We start from the raw sequence: 24,868 nt of genomic DNA, 5'->3' as shown, positions 1-24,868 counted from the left end.
ACCACCACTCTTTGGGCCCAGCCATCCAGCCAGTTTTTTACCCAGTGAAGAGTACACTTATCCAAGCCACGAGCAGCCAGTTTCTCCAGGAGAATGCTGTGGGAAACAGTGTCAAAGGCTTTACTAAAGTCTAGGTAGACAACATCCACAGCCTTTCCCTCATCCACTAAGTGGGTCACCTTGTCATAGAAGGAGATTTGACTAGTCAAGCAGGACCTGCCTTTCATAAACACATGCTGACTGGGTCTGATCACCTAGTTGTCCTATACATGCCACATGATGGCACTCAAGATGATCTGCTCCATAACTTTCCCCAGCACCGAGGTCAGACCGATAGGCCTGTAGTTCCCCGGATCCTCCTTCCGGCCCTTCTTGTAGATGGGCATCACATTTGCTAACTTCCAGTCAAGTGGGACCTCCCCGGTTAGCCAGGACTGCTGATAAATGATTGAAAGTGGCTTGGTGACCACTTCCGCCAGCTCCCTCGGTACCCTTGGGTGGATCCCATCCAGCCCCATAGACTTGTGTCTAAGTGGTGTAGTAGGTCGCTAACCACTTCCCCTTGGATTATGGGGGCTTCATTCTGCTCCTTGTCCCTGTCCTCCAGCTCAAGGGGCTGGGTACCCAGAGAACAACTGGTCTTACTACTAAAGACTGAGGCAGAGAAGGCATTAAGTACCTCAGCCTTTTCCTCATCCTTTGTCACTATGTTTCCCCCCGCATCCAATAAAGGATGGAGATTCTTTTTAGCCCTCCTTTTTTTACTAATGTATTTATAGAAACATTTTATTTTGCATACTGCTTCCTCCTGTTTGGCCACTATTTGTGAAAGCAAAAGACCACACTGCTGCTTTTTTCATCCCAATACTTTTAAATATATTTCCTTCCTGCAATTTAAAACCTGAGCATAACTAGTAGCAGTAATTATGCTAGTAGTTACATATACATACATGTGCTTTAGTACAACTCTAAGTTGGCTGAAGTCACCACCACTGAAGGTTTTTCACTAAAAGTTTCTAATGCACAGCATCTGATTATCTCCTCCTTGTAGATACCCCTAGAACTTCAGAGAGATATATTTCATTGAAATGAAGTTAAAATACTTGACTTAACAATTAAGGCAGTCATTAACTGTTTCATATACTATACTTCAATCTACAAATTCAGGCCAAAAGATGCCACTGACTGATTTAGAAAAGAAAGATTCTAGAATGTGCCTTTATCAATGAAGACTATCTATGCACTGCCACTCAGTGCTCGTAGGAGCAGTAATTTCCATCAGATACTGATACACTGCAATAGGATAGGAGAGGGAATCAGAAAGTATTTGTCTCATTCTTATTTCTGATACAGTTTTGAACAAAGGCCATAGGCCAAAGCAAGGCAAGCAACTACTGTAGACCCAGAAGACTTGTGCCAACTTGGTAACTCAGAGTTACCCTCTGGTAGAAGGCTGCACATGAAAATAATCTCTCTTTCCAATTCAAGTATTTATGGCTACATGTAACTATGGTATATCCATACAAACTAAAGCGGTTAATGCAAATCACACATTCTTTCATCCATCCTGGATTTATTGTCACCATTGAAAGTTTACAGGTGATTCAGAAGGCAGTAAGATCTGAGGTCACTAATTTCCCTTGGAAGAAAATTTCTGTGGGCTGATCATCAGGAAAAAAAATTTAGGCCGTGTTCAGAAATGATATAAAATGCCCATAAAATATATTGCTTTACATTGACTTGACTCATTTGTCCTCTGTTAGGATGTCTAAGTTAGAGTTCATACCTATAAATTACCTTCTTCTATCTCCAAATTTGACTATTTCTTTCCAGATTTTGCAGCTGTTATTTTTAATAGCTCCTCTGTTTCTGAAGAGGACAGTCATTGTGAGAGAGATCTTTACTGCTAAAGGATACACAGTCCCCTAGGTAGTCCAGTCAGCTTTGATATTTAGTACCATGCTCTGGAGCCAGTTTCAGTATGTAATGGAGAGGAAATGTAGTTTAGAACTGAAGCTTTCAGCTCAACCCTAAGTTGCCGTATTCTGGACCAGACAGCGTTATTTTAAGCCTTAGGTATTTTCCAGGTACATGATTGTTAGAGTAAACAAGCATGCAAGTCTCAAAGGTAAGATCTCTATCTGTCAGATTAACAGCACAGACTTGTAGACAATCAAAAGAAATTTTTAAAAGCTCTCTCCTAGACTGAAGAAGATCATAAGCTGCACAACATTTTTAACAAAGTGCAATATTATAAGTGCTAACTTCTAGCAAAGGTTTCATCTTTCCATCGGTATCACCTCTACACTGACTAAGTTCAGTCCCAATATATTGCTTTTCATTTATGTTCAGATTTCTCAGAAGCTTTTAGATGATGCTCCCTGCACTGACTTAAAGGAAACCTACAATTATGTCATGCCTGCATACTGGCAACATTTGATAACCCCCTGGGGTTTCATGTGAATTCTAACTACCATGGTGAAGAAAACAGAGGTCTGAAACACTCCATACAAGACACTCATGCAACAAAGATGTCAATTCCCATAACATATAGTTACCAAACTCAGTTTGGTATCACTGCTACTGACAGTAGCAACATTTGGATCCCTGAGCTGTGAGCCAAATAAATAATGAACTTGACTGTGGAAAGGCTGTCTCCATCTCTTCTTTCATTACTCCTCTGATTACACGCCTAATATTAGCTCTGTTAACATGAACGCTTACCTGCATCCAAAGTCAACCTAATGGAAGGGCCAAGTGAAAAAGATCCACAACAATGACAGAAGATGGGCATTTTTTTTAATTTTCTTTCAATCTGTTTCTGAAACAAATTCCTCATAAATGAAAAGCTATCATACAAAGATACAGAAGCATCAAGTGCCTTTCTTTTTAATTTTCCTTTGTATTTAAATTATATTTTGTAATTGTATGTTATCAAAAAAATGGCACTGCAGGTCTCAAGAGAGATGCGGATATCTACAATTTAAGCATGATCCTATAGGACAGGCTGGACCCTATGTCCTACCACAACACTCCCAAACTTACTCCAAAAACAAAGCAATAAAGCAACAGTTTTGGAATTAATTATAAAGTACTCCTTCCATAAGGACAGTAGGTCATGATACTTCGCAGAGCAAGCAACACCTGACAAATTCTGCATTAATGAAATACCACGGACTATTCAGAGAGCCATCAGCTCTTCCCTAAGCAGACTGCCAAAATAAAAAGGAAAGCTTCTAGTATATGACATCCTGCCACTGCACTCTGGGTCCCTCTGTTAGAAGAGGAGGGGTATTTCTACTTTCCTGACAATAACCTGGAGCAGTTCCCTTGGAAAAAGGGATGCTCCCTTCTTAAGTTCAGGATGGGGAAAACAGAAAGGAAAAGGAACAAGAAAGCTGGAGAACAAGGGGAGACTACAGACTCCTAAGAGGTACAGTGAATTTGTATTAGAGAACAAATCCAAAGCAAACACTTGGAGAGATCTAGGGGTGAAGAGGAAATTGCGCAGAGTATGTCTAGTGTCAGAAGCCATTTGAAGTTCCCAAACTAGCAAGCAAAACCATTAAAAAAGCCCTATAAAGAATGGAACAGGGTGGGATTTGTTTTTAAACTTTTTTTTTTTAATCTACCTCACCCATATTTTAAATCATAGCTTTAGAACTGGGAACATCTGGCATCTTTTGCATGCTCACAAAAAAAGGCAAGGAAGGGGATTGTGGAAAGTGGAAGAGGTCATTTCTTGTTAAGCCAGACACATCATAAAAGAGAAGTTCAACTTCAGTGGTCAGACAGCAGTTCAGAGCATGAGTTAGAAACAAAGTTTTTGTGTCTTTGGTTGAACAGAAGATTTATTTTTTGGCAGTCAAAACCCTGCTTTCTGCTGTCTAAAAGCATCCTAAAGACTAGACACTTCTCATGATGCTAGTAAAATAAGAAAAATCTGACAAGAACACAGGTCAGATGATAGTCAAATTCTCCTCCTCCTTCTACACCTTCTGGAAAAGATGAAAGAATAATTAAAACTCACCTTGATAGGACTAACAAAATAGTTCATCAATAAGTTTCAAAGAATGGATGGGAAAAATGAAAAGATCTAAAAAAAACCCAAGAACCCCAAATGTCATCTCACTCCATGTTGTAATTAAAAAATAATTATCTGATAGATGTTCTTGCTTGCTTGACTTGGAACATACTGAATTAGTATACCTCAATATTTTTAATAAAGCATGACATGCCTTTCTCCATTTTGTAAGTGAAGTTGCTTTGGAATTTAATTATTAACCTTCAAATTGATTCTAAAATTTAACTTGCCCACAATATTTAACAAAAGGAAACCTAGATGTCAAGCCTGTGCTGCCTAACCAATTGCTGCATACAGCTTCTTTTATTTGTAAAAAATATTAGAGCTATTGTCATAGTGGTCTCTTGGACAGGTAGCTTCATATGATCAGGTCGCTTCATATGACCAGGTCACAGCTACCTTTTTTTTTTTTTTTTTTTAATTTTTTTTTAAGTACCTTGGCTCTCAGGATCTTTAAACCTTTGAACTGTATGTCAGAGTTAAATAAAATACCATAAAAAATCTGTCATACACAGAAGCTCGCTTTTTAAAATTTGCATATATATTCTGTATGTGTACAGCTCAGATTTTAAAACAGAAACCTGCTTTATTTTTAGCAGGGCAGCTTTGAGTCATCTAGTCTAAAATTCTAGCACAGTTAGATTGTCACAGAAAATCACACTTGGTCTACTTCACAGCAGCATTCCCAGCATAAAGCTCAAATTTACATTATGTATGTAAATTTAAAAACTGTCATTGCTACAGTTTTTTAAATCATGTTAGTTCTTCTGAAAAAATTATATTTGTCATACCTAAAGCCATTATCCATCCATACCAGAAATAGGGCAGCAGAAAGGGAAAATTTTCCTTTCATTCCTGCCAACTTGCCCTTCTTTTGTGACCCAGCAGTCCTGGCTCATGCTAGTCATGCTCTGCATCCTAGAGCATGCTTAGTGCAAAAACAAGGCATGCAGTTTCTTACAGGGCTGCTGCAAAGCATATGAAAAGTAGATATATCTTCAATAGTGACTGCAAAGCTTGATAAATTGCCCAGTTTAGAGGGTCATAGACTAGCTTATAATAAAATACAAAAATAAAATAAAGAATTTTTTTCATTAAAAATGGTTCTACAGAAACAACGTAACTAAATATGCAAATACTCAGACAAATGCTTATTTGAGACTAATTATTTGAGAATAATTCCTTTGCCTTTGGTGGATGTGCTTTTCCTCACTTTTATATACTAACACTCCCTCAAAAGAATGAGTCCCACTTCCTTTTGCTCTCCAGAACTGGTTCCTTCTGAAAAGGGAACAGAACGTAAAGTTGTCGTTTCTGAGATGCGAACTTTCAGTTTCATGACTCCAAAACATCACAACGACCTGTCTCCTATAGGCAATTAACAGTGGACAAGAGAAAATGCAATAAAATTTCAAAACAATTTTGAAAAACAGATTTTTAATGTATTGTAAAGCACATAACCGTTTAAAAAAATGCAATTAATGATATAATAATTCAGTCTAGTGTTAAGGTATAATTGTAGCATAAGTGTATTCCTGCAGTGCTAACTTCTTTGCATTTTGAATATTTCAATTCAATCAAGTTTTGAAAATAATATTTGAAAAAACTTCACAGTGACTTAAATAGGCAATCCCGAAACTTCTAGATTTGGATAATCAGATGCATTACCATTTTATCTCATTTATAAAAAAGGGGGGAGGGGGGGATTGTTATAAGCAGCAGTATTTAGCAACTTATCACAGCAATTTTAAAAAGACATATCACCATGTTATCAAGATATCCGCATTTCACATGACAACTGTTAGTAAAATTTATTTGTGGATCCAAATTCTTCAGTTACTGTAATTAGACTAATGCTGAATTTTGAACTACCTTGTAGTTATCATTAGCTATATTCATAAACTGAAGATGCAATAATCTGAGATCAAATTCCCTTTCACAATAGGGCAGGGGCTCTTACAGACATAGCTGGACACCACTGATAATAATCCAGACAGATTTCTGTAATGTGTATCCTCTAGAGAGGAAGAGTTGATTTTCTGGGCTCTCATCTAGGTGCAGAGCTCTGACTTATAGGCAGGAACAGCTCTCCGTAGGAGAGCTTAGTGGTGTTTAACCACCAGACTACCGGTCCCTTTCCCAGGAACCCTTGCCCTCACTGCAGGAACAATTCAGTTGCTCATGACATATCTACTGAGCTACCGCAGCTGACAGCCTGGTAAATTAAAATAAACCAGCACCTATTTTCTTGTAGTATTTCAGCCTGCAGGTTGCAGCAATTCAGCAGCTGTTACAGAATAAGCTGACCCATCTTGAGATCACAGGTGAGAACTGCTGAGGCCACACAAAAGTTAGCTGCTTTGATCAATCACATCCACTGTAGTCTCGACTTTTACACAAAGTATTTTAAAAACTCGAACAATGAATAACAACAATATTAAACATTCATGTCAACAAATTTCCTTCTTTGTTTAATAATCATCTACTGTAGACTATGGAATTAATCTACAGTCACGCAGAATTTCTTCCACATAGGATGCATGAAAAAGGCAGGAAATCCCAGCTCATCTCAGAGTCCAAGTCAGCTCTGGAAAGTTGTCTTAAAAAAAAATCATTTTATTTATTTTATTTATGAACTAAGAATATAAGATCACTGTGATTTCAGGTTGTATTTTTAAAAGACAAACTAACCAGCTTAATTTATCCTACAGCACATTTGTACCACTATAATGACAGTGAAAGACAGACTTGTGTTCATAGGGTTTGCAAATATATCTCAATGCATTAAAGCTATGGTTGACAGAACCAGAGTAAATAATTTTCTTGAACTAATTCATTTATTTGTCAGACTGTAACGTCATGAAGGAAACTCAGTATAATTGGGTGTAGTCATTTCACTTTACTAGGATATCTAAGCTTAACTCTTCTTACACAGACTAGTATGTAATATAAAGTGTATCTTCTATTAGTAAATACTATTCAATTCTAAAATGTCCACATCTAACTCCTAAAGATGTCTTAGTAAATCAGAGCGGTCTTCTCATCAGAAAAATGGAAAATATAAAACTTTGTGTAGAAGCAAACAAGTTTACTTAACTTATTTTGTTTCCTAGGGCAAATCTATAGTGATTTGGGAAAAAGAAATGCAAAAATACTTGAAACATTGTTCAGTTAGTCCCGATACTGTGGCGTGTGTGAGGATGGGGGGAGAGTCTAAGGTAGATACTGTGAATAGCTAGGGAAAGTATGCAGAATCTAGCTATTTTGCATACAGGACCTTTCCTTCACTCACAAGTGAAAAACATCTCAGAGTTAAAAGCAGATCACAAGCACAGTATTTGAAGTGAATACAAAACCGTCAACTTTCAGTGCTTTACTAGGTACAACGTAACAAGAAACTAAGTGGAGCTGCTGTGTATGTATTTGTACTTTAACAAATTTGGAGTACACAAGAGGCATATTTTTCCTTTAAGGTCTTGTGACCGTTTTGAACAGAACTCCAGCAATATGGGGTAAATATTCTGTTAAATTTCTCCTATGATGGTAGGATATGATGTTTAAGATGATAACAGGCCAAATCCATCCAAATACTATTTTGCAGCAAGAATAATTGAACTGTGAAACTCAACGTATATCAATGAGGTCAAATTTTAGAAAGTTCTTTTTTAAAAAAGACTAGACATATATACCAATAATAAGAATACCTACAGGCCAACTCTAATGGGTCAGGGTGTAAGTCAGCTACTGATGGAGTAGTCCTAGGATAAGACTTCCCTATTTGGAGTTCATTGCATTATCCCATATCCTTTCTTTGAATGGAATAGCACATAATGCTAGGCACTGCAAAGGCCAGTGAAACACAGTCTGCTGATGTGATCGGTAAGGCAATCCTACATGTTCCTTTGAAATCATGCTCAGGGTCCTAAAAAAAAGCACTACTGTACCTCCTGGTGAACCAATCAAATTACCAGTCATTATCCCTTTGCGTTCTTAAAAAGACTAGGTAAATTCCTATATTAAATTTCTACTCTGACAAACCCCCATTATCTCCATCATATACATAAGAAAGAGAAATGTATACTAATTTACTATATGGCTACAATGCAAGTTAGCAGCAAAGTCAAATTGAGAACTTAAAAGTACCAAATCCAAGTACATGCACTTGGATTGAGCACAAGTTATTAAAGGAGAGAAAAGAATGGTTTTAGGCAACAAACCTGTGAATATATCTAGTAAATGTGCAAGGAAGTTATACTAATATATTTAAACTTTCTGAGGAAAGCACTAGGTCTCCAGGAACAGTATATTATAAAACCTGCATAGAGTTTTTAGCTAACAGCAAGATTTTCAGGGTCCTTGTTTGGGGGGCAGGGTGGGGGGGAGGGGGGGGGGTAAGTACACTTTCAACAGGAAATATTCTAGAGATGTGCAAGAAACCCCTGTAACTTGGCATTTCAGATTTCCAGGGCAATTAACTCCCCACTGTATCACATCACTTAACATTAATTAATTGCTAAAGATGTAGTTATGTAACTTATTGAGCTGCTAAGGATAAAATAGCTCCCAAGCTCCCAAGACTTGAGTGGCATGCCAAATTAATATCAGTGAAGCACAGGGATTTACCTTCTCTTCTGAGATTGCCAAATCAAGCAGTCATTCTCCTTCCAGTATCAACTCATGAGAACAAGTCAAGTAAATGTCAGTCAACTATTAGAGTGCTATCAGCCCACTGCTGCATGGACAGCCTCACGGAGTGCAAGGTTCTGAGAAAGTCCCATTGTCACTCTGCGTACAAAAAGGCTGGAGGGTTCACAGCATGGCACCCTTGGAACCAGGTCCCCTAAATGTGGCTCACTGATATTTCCAGCTGTTTATTACTTCAGGATAAATCCCAGCCTGCACCATTTATTGTGTTACCTAGAAACATCTTTATTTTCAGGATAAGCATAAAATAGGGAATGTGCTAATTAATCTCACTCTCATATATAGCATGGCTTACAAGTTAGAGGTGGCATTGGCTCAGGGAAAAACAAAACCAAAAAACAATGAAGTTTGAGTCCACTCACTCAGCTGGACATTAGCTTAGGGACAGAGCCCGAATTCCTTCACTGCTTTTGAAAAAACTGACAAAATTTTTACAGGTCCAAAACATGGTGCTAACATAGCTAAACAGGCATAGAAGCTGAGTCAAGCAGCAGGCAGCTGAACTGCGCTCCCAGGAAGAGCCGACTGCTACCATTTATATAGTGCCTTCTGATTCCATGTGGGTGACTGATGTTTGATTACTCTGGAATATGGAAACAGTTTTTAACCATTTAAATAAATTACAATTTTGGATGGATGAACAGAGGCTGCATACGCACTCTGAAGCTCACTCAAACACACTGAGAAGGAGAGAGTTGCAAGGTTCTATCTGAATGGATTTAGGGGGAATGTGATTGTACAACTCTTTTTACTGTCTTTCTAAAGTGATTTCGGATGTGACGTATTTCAAAGACATTCTTCCCACAATCCTATTGATGTTGCTGGCCAGGGACAAGAAATAAGTGGATATGGTTCTGGTGCATCAAACAGGCAAGTCCATGTGACCAGCAGCCAGCCACTCAATTCCACACCAGAGTGATGCACATAAGGACATTTGTCTTGCAATGCAACAAGTTACCATCTGTCTCGTAACAAAGTCTGTTGTAGACTGACGACGGTGTAACTGAAACTGCCTTATTTTCAAGAGGACAAATTTAGGGACCTAGCATTGCAATCTGAAAAAAATGCCACAGGCTCTTTGGAGCTTCATTTTCTGACCATCCTGGTATTTCTTGAAACTATATTCCCAGGCCTATGTATATACAGAGAGTTACACACAGTTATTTCCAGTATGCAACCAGTACCGGTGCGCAATAAAAAGCCTCACTATCAGTAACCTTGAAAAGTTAGGTCCTCCAGCACACTGCTGCATCATTTACTTTCAACATCTGACCCGTAAGCATAGAAACAATGTACAGGCTTCTTTCATAAGCACAAAAAAAGCTTGAGAAGTACCCAGCTTTGTAACCTGGGGGAAATTTGCTTAGAATTTTGCAGAGTTTGCCATAATGATAAAGTGGGTTTGTTGCTATTTTGAACTGTTCCAGGTAGCTCTGAATAAGGTTTTGAAATTGGTCTTAGGTACAGTGGAGTAAAAGGTCTAGCAATCTTCTCTAAGGCTTTCAAAAAAATCTAGGTAGCTCTCAAATATTACAGAAGCTCTCCGATATCTGTACCAATCAGCTTAGGCATTACACCAGTTTCCCAAGCTGCATGTTATAATTCTGAAGAATGTCTGTTCTGCCAAAAGCACGGACACATCACTGTGGTGTTTGACATTGGCTAATTTGGAAATGCACATGAATGATAGAGTGCACTTGAGAGAATAAATAACTTAGGAAATTGGTGTCGCTAGCATGTGACACTGTCCACCGTGACACTATCAATGGGACATCGTCTTTGCAATAGTGGGAATAGCCATTGTTGCATTTCCAGAGAGACAAACTTAAACAACTAGTTTTGTCAGCACTGAGGCATGTTTTGTTATTCCTTTGCCAAGTACAGGTCTCCCTCATTAGGACTGGCCACAGCACTGGGGAGAGATGTTTAAGAGATTCAGTTTACTGGCTAGTAGCATATAAACTTTAGCAAGTTACAAATAAGAAAAATTTAGCTATAAGTCCCAACTCTTTCTCTGTTTCATCTTCTTCTAACGTTGAATAGGTTTGAGAAGTAGGTACATGCACTTGCAGGACAGCACAGGGTGCCAGCATTGTCGCTGACAGGAGACCACACTGGTGGAATGCTACACTGGTGCGGCATGGCAGAAACACGCGGGAGCTGGTATAGAAGGAAACATATGCCTCAGGATTGTTTTCTGGCAGAGAAGGTGAGGCTATACCCCTAAGCTTACTAAACCATACCAAACAGAAAATGGTTTAGAGAGCTTTTTCATATTTTTTCTTGAAAGCTGGATTGAAATATTGAAAATATTGGAAACACGTTTGCTGGGGCCACCAAGCCCATCTGAGTAGGGGGATGTAATGAAGCTGCTTAAGGAATATCAAGCGTAAAGCCAAAATTAACTCTGAGGAATTTAAGATTCTGACCCAAATGGTTCAGAAAGCACAGAGCCTACCTCTCTTGGAAAAAAAAAATGACCTATTTCCTTTTGGTCAACAGAAAGATAAAGAGCTAAATGCTCTCTGCTTCACTAAGTAGGAGGAAAAAGTTGTTTTGGGGGGACTTGCTTGTACTTTCTGGGAGCGCTATTCCAGAAACAGTTTTTGTAGAAAGCTATTTGTGGCCTAAGTGAATTTAAGCACACAATAAGCAGAACAGAGAACATTTCTAGTTGATGGCATGATGGATTCCATAAAACAATGATAGGTCCTGCAAAGTTGCATCAACATCAAAAAATTGAGAGTATGCTTGGGGTGACCTCCTTGATAACTTTCCCATTACCTCTCTCCCAGTTATTCATATTCAATATGTTTTGAGGCCTGTTCCCAAGCCAAACCTTTCTTCCTGCTATGCCTTCGTCTAATCAATTGTATAGAAATAATCCAGAAATTTTCACAAGTGAGGAAAAGATTAAATCCATTAGTTGTATGCCCATTTATATAGAATGATAGGAAAATGAGGAGGATATCAGTAAATGACTGAACACTGAAGAGCTAATATGTGATGGAATTTGTAGATTACATACAATAAGTAATGTCTAGCCAAGGGTACTACTTTGCAAATACATACAAACTTCATTTTAAAAGCATGGAACCAGTTGCAATGAAGCTAGTTATATGTTTACAAGATTACAGCTTATATTCTTTGAAAAAAAGCAGTTCTGCCTGCAAGTATTTTTCATAGATAAATTTTTAATTTTACAGACTATTTTTGGATTAAGTATGACATGACCCAGTAGACACATATGTTTAATATAAATCCAAGGTTTGGCTAATTACTCACATAACAAATAGTAAAAATTTAAACCACATCTAAGCCTTCAGCATGTATCATTTTTTATAAACAAGCATGAATCTGTTCATTTTTGAAAATTAAATTCTCAAACTTGTCAGTTTATTAGAACGCTAAAAAGCACAATCACTTTAGAGTAACAGATCAAGTTAATCATCATTGAAGAATAAAAATTGGGATGACGTTACAAGCCCTTGAAATATAGGCTGATACTGGGAAAGTGTCCTACTTCCCTGACGTACAGAAGACAGTGGGTCTCAAATGTTCAACATAATTTAGCATCATATTATTCTCTCTTAGTGTTATCCCTCACGTAAAAGTCATTCCAATCAACACATTATTAAGAGTAAATAAACACATACTCTAGTTTAAAACCAAGCTTCTTTAAAGTATCTAACAACAGTATGTAGGCTTTTTGCAAAAATGTTGCACAACCACAAAAAACCAAAAGCTTATGATTAGATAGCAAGAGGTAGTGCGGAAAAAAATGGGGAGTCATTACGATTTTCTGAGGTGTGTATTATAAAACCATTATTGTGAAGTCCCAAGAGTATCTACATGAAAGCTTCTTGAGAATTGTAACTTCTGTTTTCCCCTTATCTGCCAGTCCTACAAATTCAACTTGAAATGTGTCAAGCTACGTTCTTCCAAGTTCACGTGGCATCACTAGTAATAAAACTTGTGTAATGAGAATTTCACAATTCTTCGGAGGATAAATGATAGAATATAGCGCACTCTAACTGCTAAATTAGATCCACAGCAATAGCAGAATTGTTAGAATGAAAATAAGCTATTAAGAAATCGAGCACAAACCAAGAGGACCCATTCTGAGGACGAAGAATGTGGCATTCTTTATATGCACTTCCAGAAAATAAAGAACGAAAATGTGCTCTTTGTTGCCAAGGTTGTGTTGTTTAAAATCAGAGTTATAATATTCTGTCAAGTTAGACTTGAAATCCAGCACTTGAGTTAGAAAGATAAAACTTCAAAGACTACTTCTTGCAGTTCTAACCTGAGCACTCCAAAGTCAAAATAAACACTGATAAAAATCATGCAAATATGGCCTGGTCAGCAATACTTGCCCTGTCTGCAGATGTAAGCTATCCGTTTTAGACACTTTAAAGTCACGAGTCCTGTTAAAAGATTCAGATTTTTTTTTCCTTCCAGATCAATGTCTGTTGTTAAACAGGCATAGTCTTAATTAAAATTACAGAAGGAAGCTGAGAAGTAGTAAAATACTGTCTTCACAAATCAGAATTTAGGTTGTTGGCAGAACTCTAAAACAATACATTATTTATGAACTGCATGCAGTTACATGTATGCATATTTTATAGATTTAATATAATGGATCCAATCATTTGGAGGGATTGCAAGAGCTCAGATTAAAGCAAGATGTCACATATCATATTAGATATAAAGCCAAAATTTAATGAGACAAGTAAAGGTCAAAGCAGCACACTGCAGTTTCTATTTGATATCCCCACTCTCCTCCTTGTTCTTACGCATGCATAAGAACTTCAGCTTTAAACACAAAGCAAAACTAAAAGTTTGTATAAAAGGATAATTCCAATGCCAAGATCACTAAAGCAAACAGGAAAGTTAAACTTTAGTTTCTATTCCAGAAACTAAATGATTGCAATTCAGTTCATCATCTCTAGTCCTCATTTTCCAAAGTACTATCGAGCAATTTTCAGTGAACGATGCCTGATTAATTAAAGCTTGATCCAACAAAGTTATTAACACTCCCTACTGGTGGGTTAAGGGGAAAAAAAAAAATCCCAACAACTGTGTCTAATAGTAACATAGCACCTCTAGAAGTGCATTACCTGCATTTTTACTGATAATCTGGATTCCAACTGTTTTCTGTATTGTACTGCACTCAGGAAAGCCCTTTATCATTATTCCTCTTCCCCTCTCCCCATTCTTTACGGTCTGTCTCTATTTTTCCACTCAGTACTAAAATCTTAAACGAAAAGACATTTATTTCAATAAGACTTTTCCTTAAGGCCTTAGAAGTACTCAATCTGTTCTGGTTGGCCATCTTTCCTTTTCCAGGTGAACAAATTTACACCCAAGAAAGATCAGAGTGAACAAGGAAAAGCAGATTGGTAAGGAAGAAACAAGGATGGAACAGTGAGGGACACTGAATCAGAGCAACATTGGGATTTTTATACTGTTCTTCTCTTTCCAGATTACTTATTTCCTGTCCTCTCAAACAGTTTTGTCTTTTCCCTCACATGCTTTTCTGTCTCCACTGTCTTCACTTTTTTCTGTCACTATTCCTCTCGTAATATGAATTAGTATTTCCAAGACATAATTTGCTGTTAATTTAAACTCATTAAGGAACGACTAAACTGTAATCTCATTTATTTTATCTTTTCCATTTTTATGCCTGTTACTGTCACTTCTGGAATACATCGATCACTTCCCCCCCCTTCATAATATGAGTTAGGTCAAGCCAAAATAATTTTGACTTCCTCACTCTTTCCAAGATCCGTATATTGTTCAAAAAACTTTAATATCCCAGAGAACTTTAACGTAAACATCCTATCTGACTGGCTTTAGTACTGCTCTCCATTACTTTCATATTGCCCTTGGTACTCCCTTTTACCATTTTCAGGTGTTTTTAAAAAAATATTATTGTACTTATAAAAACGCTTATATAATACACTTTTGAAAAGTAAGAGTGTGGTATTTCTGGGTTTCTGCCCCTTTATCATTTATCTTCCATCCTCTCAATTTTTAATCCAATAGTCTTCTGTATTTCTTTTGCAAAAGAATAATTTCTCATTTGCTCCTTCCTTTCCTTTTACAGAGCTTTCCCTCTAATCTATGTTTTGACTCTGCTTCTGCATTTCATTTTGCAAAAATCTGTCTTCTCCATTGTACATTAGAAGCATTTCTACAAAAAAATCCTTTCTGTTGTCCCTGACACGTCCAGACCTTTTTTCTTTTTCTGACCGTGCTGAGATATCCTGTCCATATAATGCCCACTTCAGGCAGTCAACATTCAGCTTTTTGATTCTCGCAATGCTCTCCAACCATCGCTCACTCCTGCAGCGTGCCACACACTCTACTTCTGCTCTGATGCAAGACAATATTGAAAAAACACCAAGATTCCCTTTAGTACCTTACCTGCCAAATTCTTCCTTCAAGGCTGCACTTCAAATCTTTCCTTTCTGTTAACATGCTAGAAAAAAAAAAATCTAATTCTACTCTTCACAGCTTGACTGCAATTCTGGTTAATTCTTTGTAAACTTCCGAAATCTTCATTTCCATTATAGTTGATCCTGCTTTAAATTTTGGTTCCAAATCCCATGACTTAAGCTTCATTTTCTTCCCAGTTTTCTTCATAATTCAGAGCTTCTTCCTATTGCCTCTTTCTGCTATTACCATCTCAAATTTCTCACACATGATAAATACAGTATTTCTAAGACTTTTTCTCCCCCCCCCCTTTTTTTTTGTTAAAGAAGTTGGCTTATCCTTTTCATCAACAGAGAGAGAGTCTTTCTTGAGTAGATCTCACTATCTTTACAGATAGGAAAGAAATATCCAAAATGTATGAGCATGTATAACAGAAGTGATGATCACTATACACCATGTAAGCAAGCATATGACAGTTTCATTTTTCCTTTTTAAACATATTATATACTGTAAGTTTCCCCACCCATTTTGCCTTTGGGTATTTTTGTTTCAACATAGTGTTGCTTTTCTGACCCTTAAAGAAGCAGACTATTTGAAACAAACAACTCAATGACCCTATTTGAGTTGCTTCTTAAATTCTTCCTTTTATTCCAATCATTTTATTAATTTCTCTCCAATTTTCCTATTACACTCCTTAATAATACACTCTTCCCACTCAGAAATGAACTTTTAAAAAAGCAATTGCCAGACTTCAGAGGCCATTTGTTCATTTCCAACCATTCTACTCAGACAGTTGTATTCCACTGCAGTCAGGCTTCCAAGGATCCTTTTCTTTAACATGCCATTATTTCTCATCAACTTTTAAACAGTTGAAACAAACTTTTTTCATTTATATCTCTGTTTTTAGCATACTTTTTCAACCTTTTCCCATAAAGTAACACAAGTTGAGAAATTAATAAGCACTGTATTCTTAGGATTTCTTCCCCACATGACTTCTCACAGAGAATCCACGTTCACTTAGAGTGTGGCTACCTCAGAGCTCTGAACTTATTTATTGGTCCTTTACTTCTCAACTACCAGTCAGGCTTCCTGAATCAGTCTTTGCTTTCTCCCGTTACTTTCAACAAATAAATATGTATTTAAGTTATTCAGATCTAAGATTACTTACTCATTCTCTCCAATATGCCAATGAATATTGCTGCAAAAATTTTTCCAGAATTTCTAGTTTAATTTTTAGTTTACATTTAAACTATTTTTTCTATCCTCACATTTTTTTCTTCTGCTAAAACTTACAGAATAATAGCTTCTTTCAAGATTCCCAGAATTCTCTTTTCTCACCCTCCCATCCCTCTTTTTAAAGCCTCTTAGTGATGTTATGTTATTCATGTACAACTGTTTGAAGTTTCAATCTTATTTGAAACAAAAACTAGGAGATGACAACCCTTCTGGAGACAAATACAATTCCAGATGGCAACTGGAGCTGAATGAGGCTCCCAACTCAGAGCCAAGGTAAAGGAAAAGTTCACTGACAAAACCCGATCAGTATAAGAAAGGAGCATTGACTTAGAAACGCCTACATTTCATTGATTTAAATTTCATCTATTTCATTGACTCTATACAGGTTCTCTGTACTTCATAATATAATTATTGAACAACACCTGGACTGATAGATCAAGAGACAGTTAAGTATGAGACATAGTTTATGAATAAATTAGCTGATACCAAAGAGGTCACTTCAAGGAGAGACGGAAATAAAATCCTGGGCTCTTTGAACACTTCAAAGTTTAGAAACTCTGAGTCTACCACATGCATTTGCTTCTAAACCTCCTCAATCTAGATGTAGGAATGGAAGCAGAATTTCATGCCTCTAAAATAATAAACAGTTGCAGAACTCCCTCCAAAAAGTTGACCTCTAATCAGCTGTCATGGAAGAGACACCACCTCTACACCATCCCCATAGGTCAAGCAACAGTCGTGCTGACACAGAATGAATCCACCAACTTGAGCTCTCCCGATGAAAAGGGTTTTTTTAAAGTCTCAGAAGCAAAAAATTGGCTTGACCACATAGTAAAAAAAACCAAAAAAGCTCTGAAAGTTGTCTGTATTTAAATAACATAACCATTTCAGAATTACAATGCTATATACAATAAAACACAGGCAACTTAGATTTCTCTCTGTTGTGAAGTATTTTTATCACAAATATTTTCAATATTTAGGGTTTCAGAAAATGCAAACTTTAGTAAAGAAGCAGCAACTATTTTGTACAAAGGAGCGGCGATTATTACTATCATTAATTTTTCCTTTTTATTGGGAGGGGCAACCTTTGTTAAATTATATCTTAATTTCTTCCAAATGTGCATTTATTGCTATCTGGCAGTAAGTTTTAGTTATACAGTAAGTCTGGAAGTTAATAAGCCAGGATCATTGACAAAAAGGTTATAAATATAGTTTGTATATTTTTATTTATAGGATTTGTACATCTATCACAATCTAAAAATATACACACAGGTATATGCTTAAGAGTATTGTGACAAAAGGCATACTTTACTTATAGAAAAACTAATATACCTGAAAGCCAATTCATCATTACTGTTATTCATCACACTCATAGACAGAAACATTATCCTTATATTAAAAAAAAAAAGTTTTACATTTCAATCTTTTATGGACAAACTTCCAAGTTCTTACAGGATAAATGTGGTTAGAATCACAGAACGATGCAGGCTAAGAAGGGACCTCTGCAGGTCTCTAGTACAACTAGTATAACTCGCAGGGCCAGCCTCAAATTTAGATCTGGTTGCCCAAGGATTCATCCTGGTAAGTTATGAAAATCTCCAAGGACAGAGATTCAGTAACTTCTCTGTTTAACCGTTCTCATTGTGACTTTTTTCTCGTCATTGGAAGATTCCTAACTGCAGCTAGGGACCTTGTCCTTGCCTCTTATCCTTACGCCTTTGACAAAAGCCTGCCTCAATCTTCCTTCAAACCCTCCCTTCAAACCCTCCCTTCCACTCCTAGGTACATTGTAGTTGTAACTATAACCTTAACAGAAAGTGTGTGAAAAGAATAAAGAGCACAACTTCAAAATAAATCATGTAAAAAAATACAAACATAGTCTGAGCAATAGAATCACAAGCACCCACTCACTAGTGCTTATGACAAACACAGACAATACAGAGCATCAAGTTGATTCAAACTCAACACTTCAAATTATCAATAATTCTTTTTTAAGGAAGAACAAACCTGGGCCACTTTAACGGAATTTTGAGTTGAACCACCAGCATGATATTCTACTTTGAACTTTTTCACAAGTTCTTCAAATCTGTTAAAAAAAAAAAAAGGTGGAGAAAAAAGTTAAACTCTAAAATTTTTCTTTTTTTTCTTCAAAAGACATGAAGATTAGAAGTAGATGACATCATGTTATTTGAAAACAAGAAATTCAGATACATTAGCTGTTACACATGGTGCAATCTGGGAACATCTATTTAGATTTTGTCCAAATTACAACTTGAATCCTTCACCTTAAAGTTGCAAGTGGAGTAAATTACTGAAATAAAACATTATGTGAAGCATAAGCTTGATTGCAATGAACCGTTAGATTGATAAAATATATGCTTGAAGAAAAATTATATAAATGAATTCAGATACTTCTTCCACCTCATTAAAGCTAGAAACAGAATGTAAAATTAGATGACAAGATTGAGGAGATCTGGTGTCTATTTCAAAAAGAACTTGACCCAAACATCGGAGCTATGTTTTAAGTTTTCATATGAAATAGTACATAGAACTTTTATGAACAAATCTACTAGGATGTGAGAAAATCTGGTAACAGAAAAGCCAAGTGTCTCCAGATGAGCTTTCAAATCCTTCAAGTCATACTCCTATGAAAACATAGCATTCTCTGGTAACATTCAGTAGTATATTATTAGGTTGGAACGTTAAAACAAATATTTAAACTTTCAATGGAAATATCTACCCTCATATTTCAGATGAAGCTTCAGGGTTAAGACCCAGATAAAGTTCTATAAGACACTCTTCCTTGTCTAGGATATATTTTGCATCTCTGATCACAGTACACCACAGCTTAAGAACCAGTCTTCTCTCTAGTCACAGGCTACAGAAAAGGGAGTAAAGTGTCACAGAAAAGGGAACTCGAATGAGGGAGCTGTGGAGACTGCAGGGAGGCTGTGCACAAATACTGCATCATGCCTTTAAGTTCTAAGCACACTTCAGAATGAGTGGATCAAACAAGAGGATTAACAACCTCAGAAGACATTAGACTCAGAAGGAAGTACTCCTGCAGGCAAGTTAAAATGTTTACTGTAAAATTTGTTTGCACATTTGAAGTTCAAAATGACCTCAAGGTCAACCCTAATAGCATAGATTTGCCCTTAAGGTCTATTAGCTTTAGATGTTTACCTTTAACAAATGAAGCTTGCCCAGTTAGATGTATTTCTACATATTTTATTGTATTCACCTTTAGCATCTTTTAAAGCAGACACATCTTTATTTCAGACACAGTGAAAAATGAACTCTGCCAACCCTACCCTTCCTCTCCCCCTCACAACCCCAGTCTCCTTATAGTATGTGAACAATGGCTTTGGGGATAGATTTGTCAAATAACGACTTGTTTGTTTAAAAGGTTTTGATTTTCAATACCATGTAACTAATAAGAGCATTTTTATTTCTACAGTACTTTCCATTTAAAATGTTTGAATAATGAGCTACTCACCCTAGCAAACTACCGATGGGCAGACAATTAGAAAGAACCAAGAACTAAATTACTACATATGCTTTTCACAGCTATCCACACTACTAATTATCCACCAATTCTATGTCAAGCAGTTGAAACCTCAAACGATAGCAAGTAGCTGAGAGTGGGAACAAATAACAAAAAACAACAGGTCTCCCTAACAATTGCTTCTCAAGCAAAGACTACAAACCGTCATGAACAAATAAAGTATTTTGGCAATATTCTTTCTTTAATTTAATTGACATTTTACCTTTTCAATCAATTTGAGTGTGTACTGCCCAAATCACATGGTTATTTTTGTATTCTTGTATATCTACAAGCATGCCAATTGATATTTTAATTCTTTTACCTAAAGACATCTAATGTTTCTATGTCCGTATTATTTAATGGCATGTTAAACCTTATAAACTTAGTATACTATAATTGATCACCTATGTTAGCAGCTCTAAATCTAGATGAGTATGTATTTAAATACTTATCTTGTAGTTTGAATGAATAAAATAGGTGGTATCTGAATTCAGGAAAAAAAATTGGAAACAGCCTTAAAATACTGTCTGTATTATGAAGATTTCAAGGTGACAGCTATGTAATCTAAGAAATAATCTGAACAAATTATTTTACAATTACTTAATAAAACAATGGTGACTGTCTTTCACTATTTCAGGTTGAACATTAAAAGACCTAACTCCTTTTCTTGAAATTAAGATAGTAAACTCAACACCTCTAAAGGTCTGTTATATAAAATGGAACAAGAGTTTGTACAAATGCAAGAAAAGTAATTTTTGCTGGTCATTTTCCACGACACATCAAAAGGACAACATAAATTGCGTTGTTTTAATCCACAAGAGCCTGATAACCAAGTTGTATCAAGAATGACCTCAAAATTAAGAATGCCAATAGCTTTTTATCTTAAGATGATGAACAGTTAGATGGACATTTTTCAAAATGTCAGCAGATGGCACAGGCAGCGTGGGAACACTGACTTCATCACTGTCTGCTATACATCTGACCTGCAAAGAGAAGACTGTCATTCCAGTGTGCCTCAGAAACACGGCATTTGCTTTTATAAAACTCCCCATTTTAAGGAAGGAAGTTCAACTGTAGAAACTGCTCTGAGGCCCGGGAATGCTAAACAGAGCTTCTGTGTGTGCTTCAGGACTAAGCTGTTATCACACTTAGGATAATTCAAGAAAATTAGAACCTTATGAGCAAGACTGAATAATATTTGTTTCACATTCTGCAATTGTTGGTCTTTCTGAGTATTTCTTAAGGCTGTGCTATATCTGAGAACTGTGACCCTTCTGCTGACCTAGCAACATACCATTACCTTAAATAACAGAATAATAAATCCCACAATCAGCACCATATAGAGGGGCCCCTATTTTTGGTACCACAAATTTATTCACCACATTACAGTGTACTTTAACAAAAACAAGCTTGCATTTGCAGCGGCATATGTTTTCAGCTGTGATACTGCTGATCAACTCTAGCACGGACCAAAGAGGATATGTTAATGTTTTGCTCAATTATACTAAAGGCAATAGCACTTCTGTCAGTTGCTTTTTTTCCCCTCCCCTTTTTTAAAAAGGATTGACTCCTAATTGAACTTGATACTGAAAGGTATCTTCACTTTTGACAGAATTAATGGCTATTAAAGAAAAAGTATAAGAAGGTAAAGGAAGAAGCTATTTTATAAAAGAATACAAACAAGAATGAGAATAAAATTTTTACACTTTTTTTTTTTTTTAAACAAAATACACCTCCTTACATTACAGGAGGTGGAGGCTTATTTTTAAAAGGCACAGATTCCTTACATATGCCATATCATTACCTCAAACTGGAGACAGCTGTTAGAATTTCCCCCCAGTAAGTATCACTGCTGACAATTTCACCACCCTGTTTGTCACTTAAACCATTCATAACCTGAGCATCACTATCCATCTTCTCTGCGTCCTCTTACCAAACTGTGTTTAAACCTTACACTATTCCTTCTCATAGCACCTCTTAAAAAGCACGATTTCCTGCACCATGCAGGTAAATGCATTCATCTTAATATCTAATCCGTGCATACAGCTGCAAAGATCATCTGTGTCGGCTATCCTTCTGACTTGCCTCTTTCCACACCCCTCTTCTAGCCCCTTCTCAGTCATTTCAAGAAGCAGCCACTTCTCTACATTTTCGAGGCCCTGCAAAGCGTTATGGCACTGAATGTACCATGCTTCATTCGGTACATTCAGATTTACAACAGCCTCTGGGCACAAAGCAGTCAACAAAAATACCTTTTCTCCCACTAACCCATGATATCATCCAATATCCAGTTACTAGAATTTTCTATGAATATTAGCAAATCTACTCTAAATCTTCCTTCAAACTATCTTTCACCATAATGTCTTAAAAAAAGTCATCAGCAAGGCTGTGTGATTTCCCGAGGCTATTCTCCAGCCTAATGACCGGCAATCCTCTCCTGGATCAATATCCATCTCTCGTAACTCGCTTTATACGCAAAATCTGATGCTTTTTGGAGCTGGGACTATCTTCTTGTTCTATGTTACACAGCAACAAATACAGTCACGTTTGGCTCACCATGGTTTCAAAACCAAACTGACAACAAAAATAAGCACATAAAACGTTCCCTACAACTGAAGGCAGACAACATTAGGCAACGGAGCTACCATAAGGAAAATTCAAGCAATTCAAGTAACGTTGTTAAGTTTTTGGACACAATTTATATTAGACTACAAAGAAACTTTTTGAAGAGTAAAATGGCCATAGAATACCAACATTTAACTGTCTTATATAGAGAGAGCATCAGGAAAAAAACACTTCTGATGCATATGTCAGAAGCTACTTATCTGCAAGAAGTAGAGAAAAGTAATCTCTTGTTTTTCAGCAGGGTGTGTTGCCCTGGATATCTTTTGATATATCTGCTTATTACCTAAGATGTACTCAATAGCATACATCAGCAGGAAGCTATACTTTTAAAAAAAAAATCAGCTGCCAAAAACATCTAGAGAGAAGAGAAAAATCATTTTTGCCCTTTTTGCTTTTGTATGCCAGATAACGACAGCCTGAATGCAAGACAAAAATCTGGTTATTTTGTATAGTGATAATACAATATTTCCAGTGGATTGTACATTTTTGTTTGGTTATAAAAACCTTCAAAAACACTAAGATGAAAATCTCTTAAATAATCAATAAAAGGTTGCAAGCTGCACACAAATCTAACTTCTTTTTCTTTGGTAAGTTGAGGCTGGGGAGGCAGCCTTTGTTGATACCTCTAGAGAGGCAGGCAGACTAGGATTTGGTATGTTTTGTTTTCAAGCTATTGGATGAATTTTAATTAGATTTTAATTAAAAATCGTAATTAATGATGATTCTGACACCTTTCCCAGATATTTATTTTTAGTTGCAAGAAGTAGTCATATTAAGACATGACAATAGCTTAAATGTTCAGCTGTGAGAACTAGACTACTACATTAACAGTTAGATGTTTGATCTTTTTAATTGCATTTTTTTAAATCTACTTAAATCTTCAAATTAAGTAACCTGTGTCAGAATGTCTACGAAATCACCCCATACATTAAAGAAAAAAATACGTGAGAGTAAGCATCATACTATACAATCCGTTTTAATAATACTAAAAGCTCAGTAAAACTACAAAAATAGTACCAAATTTTATGCCCATTTTTTAAGAAAACCCTCAAGAAATAAATCAACACAAACAACTAAATAATGCCAAACCTACATCCTGATTGTTTTGCAGGGCATGGCAGAAGTAGTTATGCATACATCTGGACAAGCCTGTCATCTGTCACATTCTCAGTTTCATCACAGCCTGGGCCAATGCCAGAACGATGCAGGCAGCCACACCGCCAGGCAGATGGGGCACATGTTGTAAAAAGACAACCTTCCCTGGCCAGTGTTAGCAGGCAAGCTGAAGCCCTCATAATTTGACCCTAAATAAAATCCAATTCAGATTTAAGGAGAAGGTCTAGTCTCGAGATTCAAACATTATAATTAAACCACAAGGTATTATTTTTAAACAGAACTAAAAGGGAGAATACTTTAGGACAAACACTATGGGTAAAAAGAAAAGTAATTCATATTTTTAACTCTAAAGAGTGTACCTAATATCTCTATCTAAATTGTACAACTCAGTTCAAAGTTCAAACTCTAGAAAGGATAGTTATATATATGAACTATTTCATCCCTAGTCTTTGACATATAACCAATTGAGATGCAGATATAATTGGTTGTTCTTACTTAAAATTGGACCTGAAAGAGCAAAAATATTGCCTTTTAGAAATGAGGTACAATCACAGAGGTACATGAGAAAACTTTATAACAGCTGCTTGGCAATGACTGACTTTACCCAGAGCTAGTTCTTCTCCTTATTAGCTTGGCACAGAATTAAAGAGCTTGGGAATGGGTAGGAGAGTAGAGGGGAAGAATGAAACATGCTAAAAAGGAAGTATTGGAGACAGGTTAGCACCATGGACATATAACACAACAGAAAGCTAAATGTGTTAGGAATATGATTGCTACAATTGAATCTAGCAGATTATCACATTTTTCTCCTTTATTTACTAAAGTTCAGAAAACAGTGACTCTTCATGGAAGTATTTACTGTTGCAAACTAGAATTTCACATAAAGTCTTTTCCTAATCACCTCATCCAAACAAACAGCAAATGAAAAAAGCCAGTAATTCCAACCAGGTTAGGATTATGAGTACCAAATGTTAATATATGAAAGAAGAAAAAAAAAAAAGCATAGGCAAATTGCAAGATTCATAGCTTTGAAATATTTTACCACAAATGTTAGCGAGGTTGAAAAAAATGCACTTAAATGTCAGTTTGATAAAAGCCAAAAGAACATTTTCCACATGTGT

The 24,868-nt window shown here is 36.4% G+C and overlaps 1 protein-coding gene across 2 annotated transcripts in view; it reads right to left on the bottom strand.

The window, feature by feature from the left end:
• ADK (adenosine kinase) overlaps positions 1-24,868 on the bottom strand; it is a 302,396-nt gene that overhangs the window by 198,391 nt on the left and 79,137 nt on the right. For both annotated transcript variants that reach the window (XM_050899225.1, XM_050899226.1), the window contains exon 4: positions 18,470-18,548. In XM_050899225.1, the coding sequence (XP_050755182.1) occupies positions 18,470-18,548 (79 nt within the window). The remainder of the gene's footprint in view (positions 1-18,469; positions 18,549-24,868) is intronic.

Source organism: Gymnogyps californianus, chromosome 6, assembly GCF_018139145.2.
Source record: "Gymnogyps californianus isolate 813 chromosome 6, ASM1813914v2, whole genome shotgun sequence".
Taxonomy (NCBI): domain Eukaryota; kingdom Metazoa; phylum Chordata; class Aves; order Accipitriformes; family Cathartidae; genus Gymnogyps; species Gymnogyps californianus.
Note: the sequence above shows the minus strand (reverse complement) of the source record. Positions and strands in the feature narration are given on the sequence as shown.